Raw genomic sequence first — 20,147 nt, forward strand, 5'->3', positions numbered from 1 at the left:
GATTTGTTAGCTAAGGGAATGTCGGCAAATCGTAAAATGGGGTGGGTCAGGGGGGGTGGGGGATGTTGTGGATAGACAATAGGCTCCAACTCGACCACAAAAAACTTAGTACCGTACAACTGTTCAATGCTAGTCGTAAACAAATATCTACATGTATGTCTATTAGTCGTCTAAGAACTTTTGCACACACACACACACTCACACCCATACATGGAGGGTTTGTGTGTGTATAAATGTGTTTTCTGTTTCGCTCACTGCAGATAAAATATTGAATGATGAATTGTATATACATACATACATCCATATATTGTATATTTGTTTCTATTTTTTTATTATTGTTTTTGTTGTTATTATTATTGTTTACAATATGCACCTCTCGTAGAAACCCCAATACACATACTTATACAAATCGCATTCATGCCATAGTATGCGAATAATAATTGTATTTTGCCGGCAAATGTGAATGAATTTCTACGAAAATGATTTCACACTTTCTGCTGCTGTTAATAAAATGTGATTGTGGTGGCGCTGTCATAATGTTTATGATGAAGGTGATCATGACAGCCACCTTTCGTTTAAGAGGGCATATGCAGAATATTTAATTCGCCTCCCATCTTTTATAGTTAAGATTTTTTTTCTTTTGGTGGGTCAAGGGAAATTGTGAAATATACAAAATTAGATAAGATTCCTAATGTAATACAGGAGAAACTGTAAGGCAAAAAAAAAATAATTTATAGAGTGGTAACGAACAACCGTTAGTCTTACAGAGTTAAATTCTTATTTCAGACAAAACCCCTTTGTAGTTTTGGTTGGTATACCTCTTCCCCACTTTAGTATACCGCCATCAAAACTTAGTATTTTTTCTGTTAACCTTGTTAACCCGTCGTTCACAACAAAAGTCGTGATCTTAACTTAAACAATAACCTAGACAGTTGTATTGACTTTAATTAATAACTCAATACATATATAAATTTGAGAAATAAATCAAATTGAAATACAATTTAAATATGCAAACCCGCAAACATCGAATATGCGGAAAAGATGTTCGATCGAATGCAATACAAAAACGAAAAAACTTGTTAGCTTGGAGCAAAAACTACAAACACAAGCAGACACACATTTCAATGTCAATAATAAACTTAAGGCAGCACAATAAACAATTAACTCAAGAATCGAGAAAATAGAGTTGTTGAAATATAATTCTAAACTAAACTTAACAAAAAATTGATTAAATGACATTTAAATAAAAAAAAAAACAATTATTTGACAATAATTAAAAAAACAATTATTATCATTAGCTGAGATCACAGAGTCGCAATATTCTGAACAAGCATATTTTGAATGTAGCAATTTATATAAATAGTATTATAACATTGCCAGAGGCTGACCGGGTAGGCTATGGCTAAAAGATGACATCATATCCATCAACGGAATCTGTTTGTATATTTATTTATTTATCTGGCATGGCTGTGTGCATACAAAACGCAAATGAAAAATACACAAAATATAGCAGCTACAACAAATTAAACAAATAATGAAAAAAAAAAATGGGGAGACACAGTTGCCGAAAAAATAAAACAATAAAGATCAGATCGAAGTAATCACGTACTTAAAAGATCTGTTTTAAATTTTGTCGAGATATTTCAAGTTTTACACTTCAAACCCAAAAATGCAATCTGACCTAGAAACGTTGTGTGTAATTTTTATCAGTTATGGCCTTTGTAAAGAGCATTTCTAAAAATGACACCAAACCAACTTGAATTTCCATTTGTGCTGACAGTTCTGACAATCACAATGATAATATTTATTTTCCATTAGGAGAATGTTAAAAACAAACATCTGTTTTTTGAATACAACAGCACATTGTATCGATCCGAAATGCAATTGTCTTCAGTCTGGCGGGTATTCCCCATTCTGACTTCTTGAATATCAGCCAGGCATTCGAAACAAAAATGACTTTCATATGTTTTTGTAATTTCAACACACAGGCTCCCATTAAAGAGATTCTGTACTTCAGACATATGCATGCAGACACGCGTGACTGAAAAATAAATGGCTTGTAGTTGGAAATGATTGAATTGGTCGCAGAACTTTTATTCCACACAAATGCAATATAAGTGACTCAAGCGTGATTCACTCATCATCTAGTTTATGTATTCAAATCAGGCAGAATTCAGAATTGTAACTATGTATAAATAATTACACAAGTTCTCAAGTTTGCGCCATCTGTCGGATGAACTTCAAACTACACAGAAACACTCCTCACGCCCCATAGTGCCAGTACATACAACTTGGTCAAAATCGGTGCAATAGTTTTTGAGTTTAGCGAACACGAACATACACGTATTTTTATATATATAGAGATTCAATCAATACATTTCAAGACAGACAGAAGACAATTTTCTACAAAGACATATAAAGACATTCCTGAGATATATGACATTGCTAACCGATCGGTCAATTTTCTTCATAGACTGCATGCTAAACTATGCATTTCCCAACGGATATTAATATATTAGGATGGAGAAAAATAAATCCAGTAGGCCGGTCGTTGAAAATGTCGATAAAATCGGAGAAATGATCGAAGTTGACCGGCATGGTAGCAGTCGTAACATCACCCAGGAGCTAAAAGCGACCATAAAACTGTATTAAATCATTTACACAAAGCAGGATTCAAAAAGAAACTCGATGTTTGGGTGCCACACCAATTAACAGAAAAAAAATAGGATGGATCGAATTACCATCTGCGAAGCCTTGGCCAAACGGAATAAGGTATACCCATTTCTTAAACAGATGGTGACTGGAGATGAGAAATTAATCACATAAGATAACCCTGTGCGAAAACGAGCGTGGTCAAAGAGCGGTGAAACACCTCAAACGGTGTCCAAACCAGGACTAACGGCCGGGAAGGTTCTGCTATGCATTTGGGACTAGAATGAGATTATTTATCATGAGTTGCTTCCATATGGCCAACCGCTAAATTCCCATCACTACTGGCAACAATTGGCTAATAGGAAAGGTGTCGTGTTCCACCAGGACAACGCTAGGTCATACACAGCTGCAGTGACTCACCAGAAACTTCGGGAGCTTGGTTGGGAAGTTTTAAGGCATCCACCGTACATTCTGGAATATCATATTTTTCTTGCATTTCAAAATTTCTATAATGATAAAAAAATTGGTATCTAGGGAGTTTTTTTGCAAATAGAAAGCAGGACTTCTATGAGAGAGGGATTGTGAAGTAACCTTTAAAATGGCAACAAATCATACAAAAAAAGGAAACATAATTGGCCCAAATCGAACATTCCGAAGCATGTTATATAAAGTCCTATAGTTCATATAAAAATAATGGATTTCTTTTTCCCCAACCTAATACCATTTTTGCGCTACGTGTTCCGAAATTTGTAGATTCTCTCAAAGCAAATTAGATGCTTTGAGAGAATATAGCAGATTTATGGATGGATTATAAGCCCCCTGCTAAAAAATTAAACACAAACGCACAACGCTTTTGGGGTCTAATACATTAAACACATTCTCCAGAGCAGATTTGACTAAAGGAATTTGAAATCAAGTAAAACGAACTGTTTTGGATTTGGAGCGAAACATACTAAAAAAATGTAGTACAACTTTTTAACAATCTTTTTTATTTAGTTTAATTATTTTAATGTGTTAAAAAATAATGCAGATATATTTTTATGTTTTCCACAAGGTCACTGATCCGTTGCTTTCAAACGCATTGTTAACTGAGAATGTTTCCGCCACATGATCTTGTTGGGGGCTTTCATGAAGTCATATTAACATTACGAGTGAGTGCACAATGCTTGGATGCACTACGAGAAGGTAAAACACTTTATAACGGTGATAATCTTAATGACTGGCAATAAAGTGATTTCTTTTGTATGCACCAACACAGAGAGAGAAGGAAATTAACAGTAAACAGGGTGTTCGGTAAATGGTGGCGAAAAAGAAATTATTTCGTTTTAAATAGTAATGTATATTTAAATTACAACAATTACATACAGCTTATGTAAAATCCAAGAAAAAATAAATATAAAAATTTCGGAATCTTTATTTCTAAAAATTTTGAAATTTGTTCGAAATTGGACATAAACAGAAGAAAAAAACATTTAATTATCGGTAAAATCCTATATTTTCTACTAGATGCTGAAGTCAAATTATAACGAAGTACTGCCAGTCATTATAACAAGACCTTTTTTAATAAATCCGATCCGTTCGTCTTTTTGTACAGCAGACACTGGATATAAATAAGTAGTATAGCCTACTGCCACCAAACGTAAAAAACACATTCAACGTTTAATGCCAACCTTGTCGTTGAAAAAAATACGCGCCTGGCTTCTTTCTTGCAATTGCTTTCAACAGTAAAATTCGAATACAGAAAATGCAATTAAACACAAAAGAAAATTAACAACAATGACGACGATGAGCAATGAATTTTCAGTGTAAAGCAAAATAAAAAAAAACTCAAAGACGAAAAATCAGTCAGACGAACGAATGAACAAAATGACAGACATATGAAAATTAAAACGCTTGTAAATGGTTAAAACCACATGTGTGCTCATATTACAAAATCTGTTCCAGAAAAAATGACACAAACTATTTCCGGAAATTTCAGAAAGTAACTGAATGTCTACATGGCAATAAAACGGCCACACAGACCGAACAACAAACAAAGCGCACATCTAGCGTCTAGCCGGTATAAAGACAAATCTCCGGATGGTAATTCAAGTATTTGAATTTCTATTTTTAATTAGACCATTGCAGTGGCCAATTGTTGTGGCATTCAGTGGCCAGCTAGCTAGCCAAACCAATCTGGGCAATAATCAGCCTGCAGATGACACTGTCAACACACATAGCCATGGGCCAATGGCGGGACAATGTACTTTACAAATTCTTTAATTAAACTCCATTTTGGCAAAAATCAATTTCCGGTACATAAAAATAATTACCCAAAGAACAAAAATCAATTGTAAAATCGAATGTAAACTATTTGTTGAGCATGAAAATGTTATGCCCAGTTAAGAATAACAATACAAAAAGATGTTGTTGATAGTTTCCAAAAAAAACAAAAACTTCACCACGCACAGAATTTCAATCAACCAAAAAACACACCAGACATTGATAACCATTGTCATTGACTCGTCGATTTTGTTCAATGTAAACCATTTCAATTATATCACCATATCATGAATACAATTACAACAATTTATAGCATAGATAAAATGTAATTTATTGTAGTTGTACTCACTCTTGCTGCTGCTTCACTAAGTTATCCAATTTGGCCTGTAGGGCCTCTGCCGAGGGTTTGTGTACTTCCCCAAGGAATGTGACGATTGATTTTGAGAGCGCCTCAATATCTTTATGTGATGATTTAAGTTCTTCCGATTCGCTGAGTATTTCCTGTTTACAGAAATTAAAAAAATAAAATTAGAAACTTATCAAAGGCATCGAAATAGACATTAATTTAAAATTTGTTGTTATCATAAAACCACAAATGATAACAGTCATACCTTTCACAAAACCACAGCAAAGATATTTTGTTCTTTGGTGGTGTGAATTTTGATTTTCTATACATTATTCATAACGTGACGTTATTTGTTTGTATATATAAAAACCAGTTGTAGCTGAAATTGTTCTATTGAAATTTAAAAATAACAACTATACAGAAATATATTTGAATATTTTTTATAAAATATAAACTAATTGAGATAAATGCGAAAATGAAAAAAAAACTTCAAAAATAAATAGAAAATATTTTAAACTAAAACTTCGAATCTGAAAACTACATTTATTTTGGACTAGGAATTGACAAATGGATTATTTGCAATAAAAAAATATTTCTCTCACTTCCAATACGAAAGATAATCAATTTTAGTTTACATAAATACCCTTTTTAGGCAATATGCTTCGAATGAAAACGTAACCGTACATATACTTTTTCTTTAGAAGTTGGGTTTGTCCATGACGAAAGAACGAAAATATGTAATTCCCTCGTTCACTTATGGATACGAAAAGCACTAAATGGTACTAAATATGGTACAATTAGTTTTTTGTGTGTGGAATCCTAAAATCTGAAATTAAAATTACTGTTGGAGTGTAGGATTGAGACATGAAGGTAGTTTTGAAAGTTCATAACTATGTGTACTAAATGGTACTAATTTGTTTACAATTTGGATTTTAGTGAATGGGTAAAGATGAAGAACTTATATAGAACATTACTGTTAGAGTACAGGATTGAGGTAGTGTTGGTTTTTGGTGAACAGACAGATCTGGAATTCTTAAATTTGTGCTTACGAGTACTAATTGAACGCATGATTGAGGTTCTTTTGGAATGTGTTCGAAAAGTTCTGAATGAAACTAAATGTGGAACCTGTATTTGCTAAAATCTATAATTGGAAATAAATGGCAATAAACTAGATATTAGGTGTATGAATAGAGGTGGAATTCAGAATTATAGTACAACAAATTATATGGGATTCACGATTTCCATATGAAATATTTATTTGTTTTGTATGAATATAATCACTAACCCCATTATTACGAATACATTTAACATTTGAACTTTTCCAATATGATTTCCATTACACCCTAATAACGGTTTCTGTACATATTTACGTACGCCTGTATTTCTACCCAAATATGTCACCAAGAAGAGCACTAAAATAACAACAACAACAACAAAATCTGACAACTACTAAATATTCTCGACCAGACTTTCGAAGGTCAACAACGAAAAATGTGTGTATAATTTTAGTGCGATCATTGATCGCCATCAACACCGCCCAAAGAGCGCCACATTCGTAACAGAAAAAAAAAAATAAAACACAAAAAAAAACTACAAAAACAAATTAATTGAAAAAAAAACAAACGAACTAACAACAACAAACATTTTATAAAAGCTTAGCTTAGCACTGACAAAACCTCTCAATTTGAATTCAATAGAATTCAACATGAGCACAACAAAAACAGAGACGCAATTGGGGAGCGTACAAAGAGGGTGGTAGGCTATAGCACATTTATAACTTGATGAGACTGGTGTATATTCACCATATATGTAGATGTATGGAGAGGTAGGACAACAGTCCGCGATGATGGTGTCATAACAAAAATCAAGAAAGAAAAAAGCTCAGTAAATATTTTTGTGATTATTTGTTATTGTCATTTTGTCATTGCTATTGTAAGTTTGTATCTTTTTTCCCCCCTATTCCCCATACAAGCCAGTTTGACAGTTTAGTTCATTTGTTTGTTGTTTATGACCATTGGAATTTAAAATTGAAAAAAGCAAACAACAACATTGAAAAAGAGAACCAACGAACGTACGAACGAATCGTTTTATTTAAAGTATGACACCATCCAAGAAGAAACCAAAAGAAAAAAAAACAGCAACAACAATACTAATGATAACAACAACAACATATACGTTGTAGTGGTAACAACAAAAATCACATTGCTGTAATATCTAGCAATTGAGCAGTAGAGAGAATTGTTAAGAATAATATGCGGGAATGCCGCTTGAAATGGTAGCTGGTCTAGGCCACAAAAGCGGTCAATGTCTTAAGAGTGTTGTTTACGCTAATTATTAATAACACAAATTGTGAATGAAAAAAATGTGTAAATAACAGAACAGTATATGTATGTATATTCGTATGTATTTGTAAACCAGTGATGATAACTTAAATTTTTATTTAATATAGTCTTAACCTTTTTAACATATCTATTTTAAAATTTGTATGAAACTCTACTGTAATTCAATACCGTACTAGAGTTTCTGTTCTTAATACATTCCTAACATGGTCGGAATCGCGATCATAACAGGATACCAATTGTATCCTACAAAATTAAAATAAATCACCCTGTTCCAATGTATCAAATTTTCAACCAAAATGCTTAATTTTTTTTATAACATTTAATTTTATATATTTATTTATTAAAAAAAAAAAAACAGCAATAATTTAGGGAATTACAAATAAATGTTCTTGATAAACCGAACACAAATACACACACGCACACAAAATGCAATGTATTAATTTGCATTATCGAAAGTGAGTTAATTACATTGGAATGTTGAAAACAAAATATTTGCTGCTGATATTACGATACGAAAAATGTTGTTAATTATTTCAAAACATAGAACGAGCACGATCAACTCGCAGCCATCAGTTTCAAAATGAAGTCATACTAATATATAGACACACATTTGTACATACGAAAATATGCATATCATTACGGTTTTGTGTAAACAACCGGTTGAAATAAAAAAATATATTTATAACCACAAAATACCGGATAAAATATTTTGTATACAAAAATTCTACCGAAATGTTGATAATCAACTCAAAATAAAAAAAAATGAAATAAAAACAAAAGTAAAAAAGAACGATATTGATAATTATTCAAAAAAAAACATAAAAGATAAAAGTTAAATAAAGCTTCAGATAAAAAGAACATTAACTTGAGAAGTAAGATGTTGTCATTTTAGAAAAAAACTAATATTTTTATTGTAAATAAAAATATTATTGTATATAAAAATATGTCTTTGGACCTCCCATACAGATGTTTGTTCCCCACTTTCAATAAACATTTCCACTGGCATCTCTAATCTCCTCTTTAACGCATGCGTAGTTCATAACTATTGTAAAAAACATAACTAATATTATATCCACTCTCAAAAACAAAACAAACAAAAAATGAGAGAGCCATGACGACAACAAAAACAATCAAGTTCACGGTCAAACATTGTACTCATACTCATATTCATCAAAGAGGTCGTCGTAAACAAATTCGTACGGCACGAAGGGAATTTAAAAACAAAATGTTCGTAATTTTATTCAACTAACATTTTGTTATGAAAACTTAAATGCGTTTAAATATATTTCATAAAAAAATACGAGGCACAAAACGATAATGTTGGTCCAATGCAACAGATATATATACATACTTATTTATATGGTCAAATAAGATAAAAATATTATTTTGGGTCAGGGGATGGGTTTAATTTTATAAAAAAGGCTTTTTAGCTAACGATTTTAGCTAAATGTGAATGTGAATCAATTGTAATTTGATTCACTGATTCAAATAACTATTGCTTCAATTTCAAGAGCTTTGAGGTCTCTGATTTCCCTTCAAAAACCAACCAAACTAACAGCAAGGTGGAAATGGGATTCTCTTATTAATCGGTTCAACAAATAATTGTAATTTCCTAAGAGACGACTCCATACCATCAATTATAAAATACTATTTTGTATAGAAATACTGTATAATTGAACAAAATATAAGTGAATACTGTATAATTTGTTGTACTATAATTCTGAATTCCAGTTTATTACCATTTAGTACTCTTCATACACATAAACTACCTAAACACTAAAAAATACCTCCATACAATAATCTCAGTTTCAAATTTCAGGGTCTCAGCCTTACAGTTATTTTAATTCCAAAATTCTAGAGTCCAGCTCTATCCCCGTTCATACATAATCAAGATGTACCAAATATAGTACCATTTAGTACACATAACCATCATACTTCCATATCTCTATTCTACACTCCAACTGCAGCCATTATTCCAAAATTTATGTTTCCAGCTCTCTCTCTGTCTCTCTCTGTTCACCCAAATCCAAATTGTACCTAATCTAGTGCCGTTTGGTACTTTTCGTACACGAATAAATACGAATTTCCAGATCTGCCTCTATAGCTCAATCCTCAACAGTAATCTTAATTTCAAGCTTTCAGCTCTATCCGTTCACCCAAAAATTCAAGTTGTACTAATTTTAGTACAATTTAATACTTTTCGTACCCATAAGAACGAATTTCGTAAATTACCTCAATCATACGCCCCAACAGTCATTTTAATTTCAATTTTAACTCCCAATTTCAAGACTCCAGCTCTATCTGTTCCCCAAAATCCAATTTGTACAAAATGTTGTACCATTTAGTACTTTTCATACACATAAGTACCAATTTCTAAAACTATTTCCATTTACGTTTAGTAATAATTTTAAATACGTCATCTACCTCACAAAAGTCCATATATAATGATCTCGCCCATTATCACCGTTCAATACATCCCAGTGTTGTTGAAAAGTTAGTTGAAAAAAATATCGCTACTTTAGAAATTTTGCTGGCCAATGGGTTACATCCTTGCAAAGCATTGTCGACAAACTACCACTTAATTGTTTTATTCCTTAAATAAATATCCCTCTCGTTTTAAAGTACATTTGTTGGGAATCTGCCCAACCCCTTCGATATGAATTCGAGATGGATCTTATCGACCTCGATAAATAAATAATCGATGAGGTCCCATCAATACAAAAAATGCTACTCTTTTTCTTGGTGTTGAAAAAAGTGGATCGCCTGATCAAGAAATTAAAAATTCAATGTAATATTTCAACAATAAAAAAGTCCGACAGAGTCAGATTTTTGAATTAAATTGTTTTGAAGTGTGTTTAATTTGCTGACAACAAAAGGTAAGTACCGTCTGAATACTCCTTGTATTGTTGTAGTTTGCAAATTTTCAACAATAAATAATTTAAATTTGTTCAACAATAAATTTCGGCTCTATAGATTTAGAACCCATACAAGTCCTTTCGACTATATCGGAACTTGTACAACATTGAACGTTTCACCCCTCTTTCCCAAATTATTGAACTTCATTTCAAGCCCCTGTCAGTACACCTATGATGGAGGATGTAAAAAGTTTGGCCCAGCCGAACATAACGCATTTTTTTAATTTCTAATATTAACATTGTAACATCCACAGGAAATAAATCCACCTCCTATGTAATTTCCATAATGAAATAAAATAAGAAAATAAAAATTAAAAAAAAACTACAATTTGTTGAATTCTCGATACGCAAATTAGAACAGCCACCACTTGACAAATTAACCTAATTAGACGTTTATAGATAATGGTCATCATAATACTGCTTCTAATTAATATAGACATATCAATTCAGTTTAGTTTACTTTTTTTAGTTTTGGGCTATTTTATGAGTCACTTCATCATGATGTTTGCTTATCAGTTTATTTTCTATTTTTTAAAGAGGCATGCTTGAGGCATAACTATACTTGTAGTATATTTGTGAAGGCAGTAGTCACTGGGCTTGTCGATCAGTGGAACATTAGTTTCAGTTGTATTTTCCATTTGGTTGTTACGATGATCACGTTTAATTGAAAGCTTAATTATCTGAAATGATTAAGAAAATTTATAGCTGTGGCGGTAGCTATGGCCAGTAGAGTAAGCTAAATTGTTCGTTATTTTGTTTTATTTTTCTTCTTCTTCTTACGCTCACTTCTATTTGAATCAATGAATGTTGGCGTTTCATGCTTTCATTATTTATTTGCTAAAAATAGCCTAATCGCTTTTATAATTGAAATTTGTTAACAAAAAAAAACAATCGGAATGGGGAATTTCATACAATTTTTGTAGTTAATAAATATTATTATATAATAATTTTTCAATTACAAAAGCTAACCATGCAACCAACTGCCGGCATGCATCTATTAGCCGTTTATTTTATTTAATTAAGTTTTTTTTTGTTTTCAAACCTTCGCGTCTGTCTATACGGCGACCGACCATGAGCCACAATGACTTTTTTATGAAAATGAAATGTAGAATTTATAAAAAATAAAATGAAACATTTAGTACAATGACAGCTACATATTATTTTTAGAATAATGTCTATTCGCACAAATCACGAGAATAAAATTTGCATAACAAATTGCTAAAGTCAATTATTGAGTTATATGGAAGTAATATTAGGTTGGGGAAAAAGAAATCCATTATTTTTTCGGCAGATGGCTGTAATGATAGATTTCTCGTAAAGTATCGATGAAACAATTTCAGATTTATGCTCGTTGGAAGTAAAAAACATTATGTACAATTTTTGTTTCGTAGATTTCGTTCAGGCATTTTAGATCTTAAAGATAAACCTCGCACAGGTAGGCCGGTCGTCGAAAATGTCGATAAAATCAGAGAAATGATCGAGGAATACCTTTAAAATAGCAACAAATCATACAACAAAATGGTGCATATTTGGCTCAAATCGGAAATTCCGAAGCCTGTTACATAAAGTCCTATAGTTCATATCAAAATAAAATACGAGGGCAGTTCGGAAAGTTCTTAGCCTAGCATAAAAATCGTGGAATAAAATGTTAAGTGTTTTGGACACTTCCATCTCTTTTATGAACACATATTAAATATTTTCGATCTGGCAACTTCTTCATATAGAAACATGTGTCCAAAAAAGACGCATCCGCAAATTTTACAATGGAAAAATTGGAAATGCGTGATTTCATTGCAGATGCATCTTTTTTGAACATCTGTTTCTAGTTTCTATATGAAGGAGTTGCCAGATCGAAACAAAATTCAACATGAGTTCATAACAGAGATGGAAGTTTCCAAAAAACTTAACTTTTTCCTGTTTAACCGGGCTTTTTGTGCTAGGCTAAGAACTTTCCGAACTGCCCTCATACGTACACCTTTGTTTCTTATGTTTGATGAAAATATAACTAAAGAATGGAACTAAATGAACTAAATCGACATTCGATATAAGTAATAAGGTGTGTAAAAATCGGATTCTTTTGTTGATTTTTAACGTTGAACTTTGTCAGGGAGGTACGTGGACCGATAGACAACATCTTCGGACTTTATGCAGGTTTGTTAATAATATTACGATATGAAACATTTATATAAAAATTATATAAAAATGGATCGAATCACTTTGTATCGTGAAGGAAGTACTAGAAGTAATGTCCAGATAGACTTCACAAATTACCGTTTATCCACAAAAAGTTTTACATTTCGTGGTGAAAGTTATCAAAAGGAGTGCACCAATGAGCTCCATCATCGAACTTTATATAAGCGTGGACCACGTCGGTTAAAATTTAAGTAACTGACCGATCAGTGGGCATTTCTATTTTACAAAATTTAAAGACTTCTAATTTTTTTATTTTCAAATCATTTATTTTTTACGAAAATTGAAATCATATTATTTCCAATCTGACCTAAGTAATACCTGAAAATATTGATTTACTGTAATATTTGATTTTACATTTCCACAATGATACTTCAATGAACCTTTACAACAAGAATGCTGTTGTTTCTACCAAACCAGTTGCTTTTCTATATAAAAAACAAGTCGAGCGGAAGTAATTCAAAAACACCCATTCTGTTCGGCCTCCCAATACTATGTGTTTAACTCAAAAAAAAACAATATCTTGGTTTGTGTGTAGTCGAACCAACATTAGCTACAACAACAAGGAACCACCAAAATTTATGGTTTGGCAGTTTTGCAAAGACGAAACTTGATTGTTGCTGCCCACGCTATTTAGGCTGTTAAAATTACTTCTTTGGTGTTAGGTTAAGCCTAAAAACCTGATTGGAATTGATAAACTGTGAATAAATGCCCAAAATAGATGACGAAGGGCGTTTGTCCGTCGTCGCAAGGGTTTCAACTGGTTTTATTGTACACAAACAACAAATCACGTTACACACATTGAAATTGCATTTTGTAATATAATTTTTAAAAAAAAATAGTAGTGAATTAAAAACTGAACTTACCTGGATGGCATGCTTTGTATCTTCCAAGTGACGACGAGATCTTACCACTGGGTCGACATTGCGGAATTTATCCGTCAAACGTCCAATGGCTTTTTCCCAGCTTAATAGACGATTCTCGAATTCGTCCCACTTATCGGCGACAGATTGCAAATTATCACGTCTCTTCTCCAATGAGGCGATAAGGTCTTGCCACAAACGATTCAATTCTAAATTGTCCTGCTCAATCAGCTGGCGATTGCGAGCATCAGCTTGACGCAAAAGTCCTTGGGCTTGTTGATTTGCTAGAGTGATGTCACTTGTTTGACTCTGTGGGAGGGTAGAAAAAAAAAACAACAGAGAAAGAGAGAATAAAATTAGACACAATAAATACATGTAATAGAATATTTAACATCTCAACCCTCATACAACTTAAGAGATAAACAGAAAGAGAAATCCATTTCAAAAGGATGAGTTGCTGTGAACATACATACACATACATATGTATATTTTTCGGATTCCGTTATATGGCCTAATCAGAAGCAATCCAAATGAGAAATTCGATGTTCTTATAAGACGGTAACACCATATCTATGATAACCCCCCAAAAACAAAGAGCATCAATGAGATGTTCTCTCCCTTTTGCTCTTTTTAGCATATCCTATTTTTCTCCAATTTTTTTTTTTTTTTTTTTGTATTTTTTTCTTTAAGGGATAATTCAAGGGTAAAAGAGGTCATCATCTATTTCACAATTCAAGTAAATGTCTCTTCTCCGCTCACTTCACACCTCGCTTGCTCACCTTTACAAAATTACGTTGGACAAATTCTTATATTCAAATTAAACTAAAAAAAATGACGTCGTTTTGTGTTTTGTTATTTTATTTTCTTTTGTTTGTTAAACAAACAACTTAAAGTTGTTTTATTTTTAATTTTTCCACGATTTGTCAATTCTTCTTGTTTTTTTCTTATCTGACACGACTAGGCCTATATTTTTTACAATATGTTTTTTTATTTCCTCTTTTCAATCATCGATAATTCACTTTGCTGTTGTTGTTGTGTGTCGTGGTGTTGTTAATAGTATTATATACAAAAATAAAATTCACACAATTTGTTTCTTTTAAATTGATACACTTTGAAATGAAAAAAATATATTTCTTTTTCACACCAAATAGAAAATAACACCGGATTCTGATTGATTTAAAAACAACGTGGACTCATGTCTCGTAACAAAATTTCACACAAATGCGACGTCCATTAAAGCTCACTTTGAAATGAAACCTAAACTCTGGCCATGCCAAAGCAAAAGCTGCTGCTGCTTCTGCTATTGCTGATGTTGTTGTTGTTGTTGTTGTCACAGAATACCCACAGATACTCACAGTAATATAGTTTGTGTTCACACTACACCACTAACATGTGAACAAGTGTTTCCACTCTTTACGAAAAAGAGAGTTAGTTATTTTCGTCGTCTCGTTCGACTACATGTGCCGGCTGGCTGTAGCATAAAAACAAAACAACGACAATCGCCAGCAGCAGCAATTAGAGCTGCCATCATGTTTTTGGAATGGATGGGTTAGCTTGACCCAAAAATCTGTAATGGTGCGTTTATTTATCGTGATAGTATGCATTATCTCGATTAAATTGCTCGATCGAGCTGAATTTACCTCGATTTACCAACACAAAAATATATCTAATTAATATTTATTTTGCTACATCGAGATAATTTCAAATACAACCCTGCGTTTGCACCAAACATAAAGTATTACTTCTCCTTCAAATGTCATCAAGCCTTACGCTTCAAAATATGTATATAGCTGACAGCAGCGAAAAAATTAAAAATGTGTGTTCAATTTATTATGAGTATAACTACAATTTGAAACAACATATATTTTTAAGTATTTTTGAACTTGTGGAGAGAAATTCCTATTAGAATTATAAGAAAATATATAAATTGTCGATTGGAGAGTCGATGGTAGTTTGGGGTCATATGACATTATTAACAGGAAAAAATTTTACATCGATTTTAAAAATATAACCACATCACTAAAATAAAGGGTCATTAATTTCGTGATTGTATGGGACATCGAATTCGACATCAGTCAAACTAAGTTCTTAAACCATTTTTTTTTCTTTTCAGTTAAAAAATTTGACCTTGGCGAAAAAGGATCGGTTAACTATTTCACAACGCATACAAATTTTCAAAAACTAATACAAAAATTATGATTAGTGCTTTAACAGGATATTAAACAACATTATCATAGGGGAGAGTGGGGGCACCTTTGGTAATGGCGTTTTCGATATGAAGCTCTCATTGTACGTCACTAAATTTAATCCATAGGTATCGGATATCAAAATAAATAGCTGTCGCAAAGTTTGTAATCTCAAGCTAATAAGCTTATTTAGATGCACGATTTTTTTACTTTTACAGCTGTTTTTGTAATATCTCCATTCCACTGAGTCGCATATTAAAACAAAATATAACTTTTAAAGGATTTGAATTCCAATCAGACTGATAGCAATGATAATACCAGTCTATACTTATGGGTGCCGAATGTGCCCCATCAAATGTCGATAGGGGCACCTTCGACCAATTTGATTTTTTTATTATATGTTTTTGGTACTTGTTTTTAAAATTAAGTATCAGAGGATATAACCAGCCATAAAATTGTTATATCTGTTGAATAAGTACTAAGATAAAGAACTCTAAACAAAAGTGCAAAAGGGATTCTGAGAATCATCAAGCAATTGAAGAGAGGTCATTACATCCGGAAGAAGTCACTGTGTGGTGACCTCTTTGCACCCAAGGTTTTTGGACCTCAATTCTTCGAAAACAACGATGGCCTTATTTGTCTGCTATTGAAGAATACTACTTGAAGAATATATGGTTTCAACAAGACGGTGTCACATGTCACACAACACGAACGAATATGGCTTTATTGCAAAATATATGATGTATTTGTATACTGTGTTTTTCCAATCGGCATTTGAAATCCAAACCTTTAACTCTCCCAATTTAATTTTTACTCAAGTTAAGAACTCCATTACAAATGGCAACCCTTAACACTACTCAATCTCCAATTTCTGCGAGAGTAAAAATATGAAGAGAAACTGAAAACTCGAATAGACACACACACAAAAGCAGTATCTCAATAAATGTTCGACCGACCTTTTATGGGGGGTAACCATGAAAAACACGTTTTACTTGATGTTCTCAATTGTTGTGTTGCTGTGCTACGCTAACGTCATCAACAGGGCTGCCAGATTTGACGATTTATCGTCATTTTGACGATTTTTTGGTCAAAAATTGAAAAATGACGATTTGACGATTTTTGCCCAAAAAATGACGATTTTTGGTCATTTTAGTAATATTGCAATATTTGGGTTCTTTTTGTTCTGGCAACATCAAAAATGTATAAAGCGAAAGAAAAAGTAAAAAGAATTTGAATATTTGGCATATGTGTGTGTGCATATGTGACTGTTACAAAGCCAACAACAGTTTACTTTTACCCAGATAGATGAAAAACTACCAATCAGCTGTGCCGTTCTCTGGGTAGGCAGCAACAAAACAAATAAAAGTTAACGGTTGTTGGTTTTTGACACGGGCAAATTGAAGAAAATTGGTGAACGGAAACGTTGTTATATTAAATTTAAGTTTCAATTTATACAAAGTTATTACAATTTTAAAAAGATTCGATTTGAAAGCATTTATAAAATTGTATCTATGATAAGTCCCACGTATATTAGTAATGAAAAGAATAATTCATTTTTTTCAAACTACGGTTGTTTGATTTTGATAACATTTGTGAAAATGATGAAACCGATTTATTTCGTTTTTGGAATGCAATATTTGATTTGAAACGTGGTGATGGTTCATATGTTTTTCCTATAACTAAATTTTTACGGAAGGTACTGGTATTACCCCATTCCTCAGCAAATGTTGAGCGTGTTCAGCCAAGTAAATCTTAATAAAACGAAAAGTCGAAATTCAATGGAGAAATTTATACCAAAGATTATTTAAAAGTTAACAAAAAAAATTGTTATGATACATTAATTAAAACCGACTTGTTGAAAATGATTACCACAAATATTTCTTTTCAAAATGAATGACTTTATTAAAGTCGAAATGACTATTCAAATATTTATAAAATAAATGAATTTCTTGATTAGCTTTAAAAAACGTGTTTAATAAATTGAATACCTCTTTTATGTTCATTTTAATAAAAAAATATATTTAAATATATCTAAATGTGCGTATTTAAATTTTTGACGATTTTTGATAAAAAAAATCGTCATTTTGGCGATTTTTCCAAAAAAAAAATCGTCATTTTGGCGATTTTTCCAAAAAAAAATCTGGCAGCCCTGGTCATCAATTACATTGTTTTTGCATTGCCATCCAGCCAAAGAGATTCTCTATCACAAAACTCACACACACAGAGAGACACGCACAAACTTATATGAGACGATTTTAAGGTGGAGTCCGCAATAAGCCGGTCTACGAAAAGGGCCAAAACAAAAAGAACAACAAATGCTTAGACGGACTGCATGCATCGAAGAGATGCTTTGTCTTGTTTGGTGGGGGGACATCTATTGTTAGCAGTGTGTTTTTTGTTGTTGTAGAATCCGTTGTTATGGCCAAAGAACACGGAAGAGACAGTATTTAATAATGTCTGGTCATTGCAGACAGTTTTGAAATTCTATATAACACATTGTAAGTACATGTTTGTGTGGTTGTTGTTCTTATTGCATTCCAAGAATGACTTTTGTATTTTTTACAATTGACGATTTCTCCATGGCCCACCACAGCAAGTGGAAGCACATCCTCACCATGCAGTATATCTATCTTTTGTCGGATTATGAAACATTTTGATCAGTCATTGTTGTTATTAATAAAAAAATGGAAGTTTCACTTACTTAAATCAATAAATGTTTCTTATGGATTTAATTTTTCCAATTTTTTTTAAAAAGAGAAAGAATTCGGTGGAGATTTTCTCAAACCTACCTTGCCCATAGAACATACATACATATGTATAATTTTGAAGCTAATATTAAAATTTTGCTTAATTGATGTGCTTTCTTGGGAAGTTCCAGCAAGAGGTGTTATATTGAACCACCCGGTATTTCGGTAGTTGTCATTTTTAATACTTGTATTCTTTGACATTTCGCAAATAGAAACAACGCCATTGACATGGAACGAACATTTATCTATAAATATGGAATGTTTCTTTGGCTATCAAAGTAACACCTCCCGTTGAAAAACCTGGAATTATGCTTTACTTCCCACTAATCTTGATGTGAGATTATTAAATAAAAATCGTTGTTATTCTATTAATCAACATCCTAATTTAAGAAATTAGGCTCAGAATTGACATAAACCAATTGAACATTCGTTATTTAGAAATAATTCATTAGCCATATTTAAAAATACAATTCAAATGACACTACTTTGTTTTATGTGGACAAGGACTTGTTTGTTGGAATGTTTATGGACTTGTTTGACTTGTTCGCTTTCTTTTTCCTGACATATGCCGGTTAAACACCGGTAAAAGTTGGTAAAACTTCAACAGAATTGCGGACCATATGACCATTTAACCGGCTCTCTTTCTCAGCCGTGTATCTTAAACATTGGTTTCTCCATACCTAAAGAAGTTCTCCAATAAAATGAGCTTTACAAACAGAGCACGACGAAGTCAGGGCACGTTGTATGGCCATTACAATTAACAATGACATCATCATTTGCCGGTACTAAAACAACAACAATTTGCACATGTATATTAAGAGAAAGGGAGCTATACCATTATTAAAAAAATAAAAAGTTACTATTAAAGAGAACACTTTGGTATTCCATCGACTGTCGTTGTGCATGTATTAAATGTCTTCTATGTATTTCGTTCTCATCCACCACTACTTTGGTAAGAAACATTCAACATCCATCTATCAAACTCAGCTGGTTTTTTTTTTTTGGCCAAAAAGAGACTAACAATTCGTGCAACGGCTGGCTGGATTGCAGTAAGTTTAAGAAGTTACCTACTTGTATTCGAAATGTATAGCTTGACGGCCAAAAAATATACATAAAAGTGTAGCCACACATGGATAATAAACCCGAAAAACGTTGTCTGTCGTTTGTCACAGCCAGACAAACTGCGTGCCTGAGTGATGTTGTTTTTGTTTTTAAGTGAAGTAAAACATATATGGAAGTCCATATATTACAGAATTGCGTGTATGAGTGTTGGCATATTTTATTCAATAGGGATGTCGATTGTAGAAAATTTGGATATGAGATGTATATTTCTGTATTTCCAAATACTTTGTATTTCCAAATACATAATATTGAGACGAACACCTTATATTCTATTCTTGGTGAATTTAGAATTTTCGCAGAATAGGCTTTGCTACATTATCGATTTATCGGCAAAATTCGTCGTCGGGAATTTTCAGGACAACACATTAAGTTCAGATGGATTTTGAAAATCGAATCGAGACCGGAAAAATGGTTGCTCACACCTTCGTTATAACATATGTCTCATTATTACTGATTACAATTATTTTAATAATTAAAAGGGCATAAAATTTGTGCGACTCAAATTGCGGATGCGTCTTTTTT

General features: G+C 32.3%; 1 protein-coding gene across 1 annotated transcript in view; it reads right to left on the bottom strand.

Moving 5' to 3' along the window:
* The window catches only part of LOC133333316 (titin), a 173,513-nt gene that overhangs the window by 70,236 nt on the left and 83,130 nt on the right, over nucleotides 1–20,147 (bottom strand). The window contains exons 15-16 of the mRNA XM_061541630.1: nucleotides 13,574–13,879; nucleotides 5,264–5,415 (exon numbers count right to left, since the gene is read on the bottom strand). Of these exons, the coding sequence (XP_061397614.1) occupies nucleotides 5,264–5,415; nucleotides 13,574–13,879 (458 nt within the window). The remainder of the gene's footprint in view (nucleotides 1–5,263; nucleotides 5,416–13,573; nucleotides 13,880–20,147) is intronic.

This window comes from Musca vetustissima, unplaced genomic scaffold, assembly GCF_032173495.1.
Source record: "Musca vetustissima isolate MV318-11 ecotype Yass unplaced genomic scaffold, APGP_CSIRO_Mvet_v1 utg13749, whole genome shotgun sequence".
Taxonomy (NCBI): Eukaryota; Metazoa; Arthropoda; class Insecta; order Diptera; family Muscidae; genus Musca; species Musca vetustissima.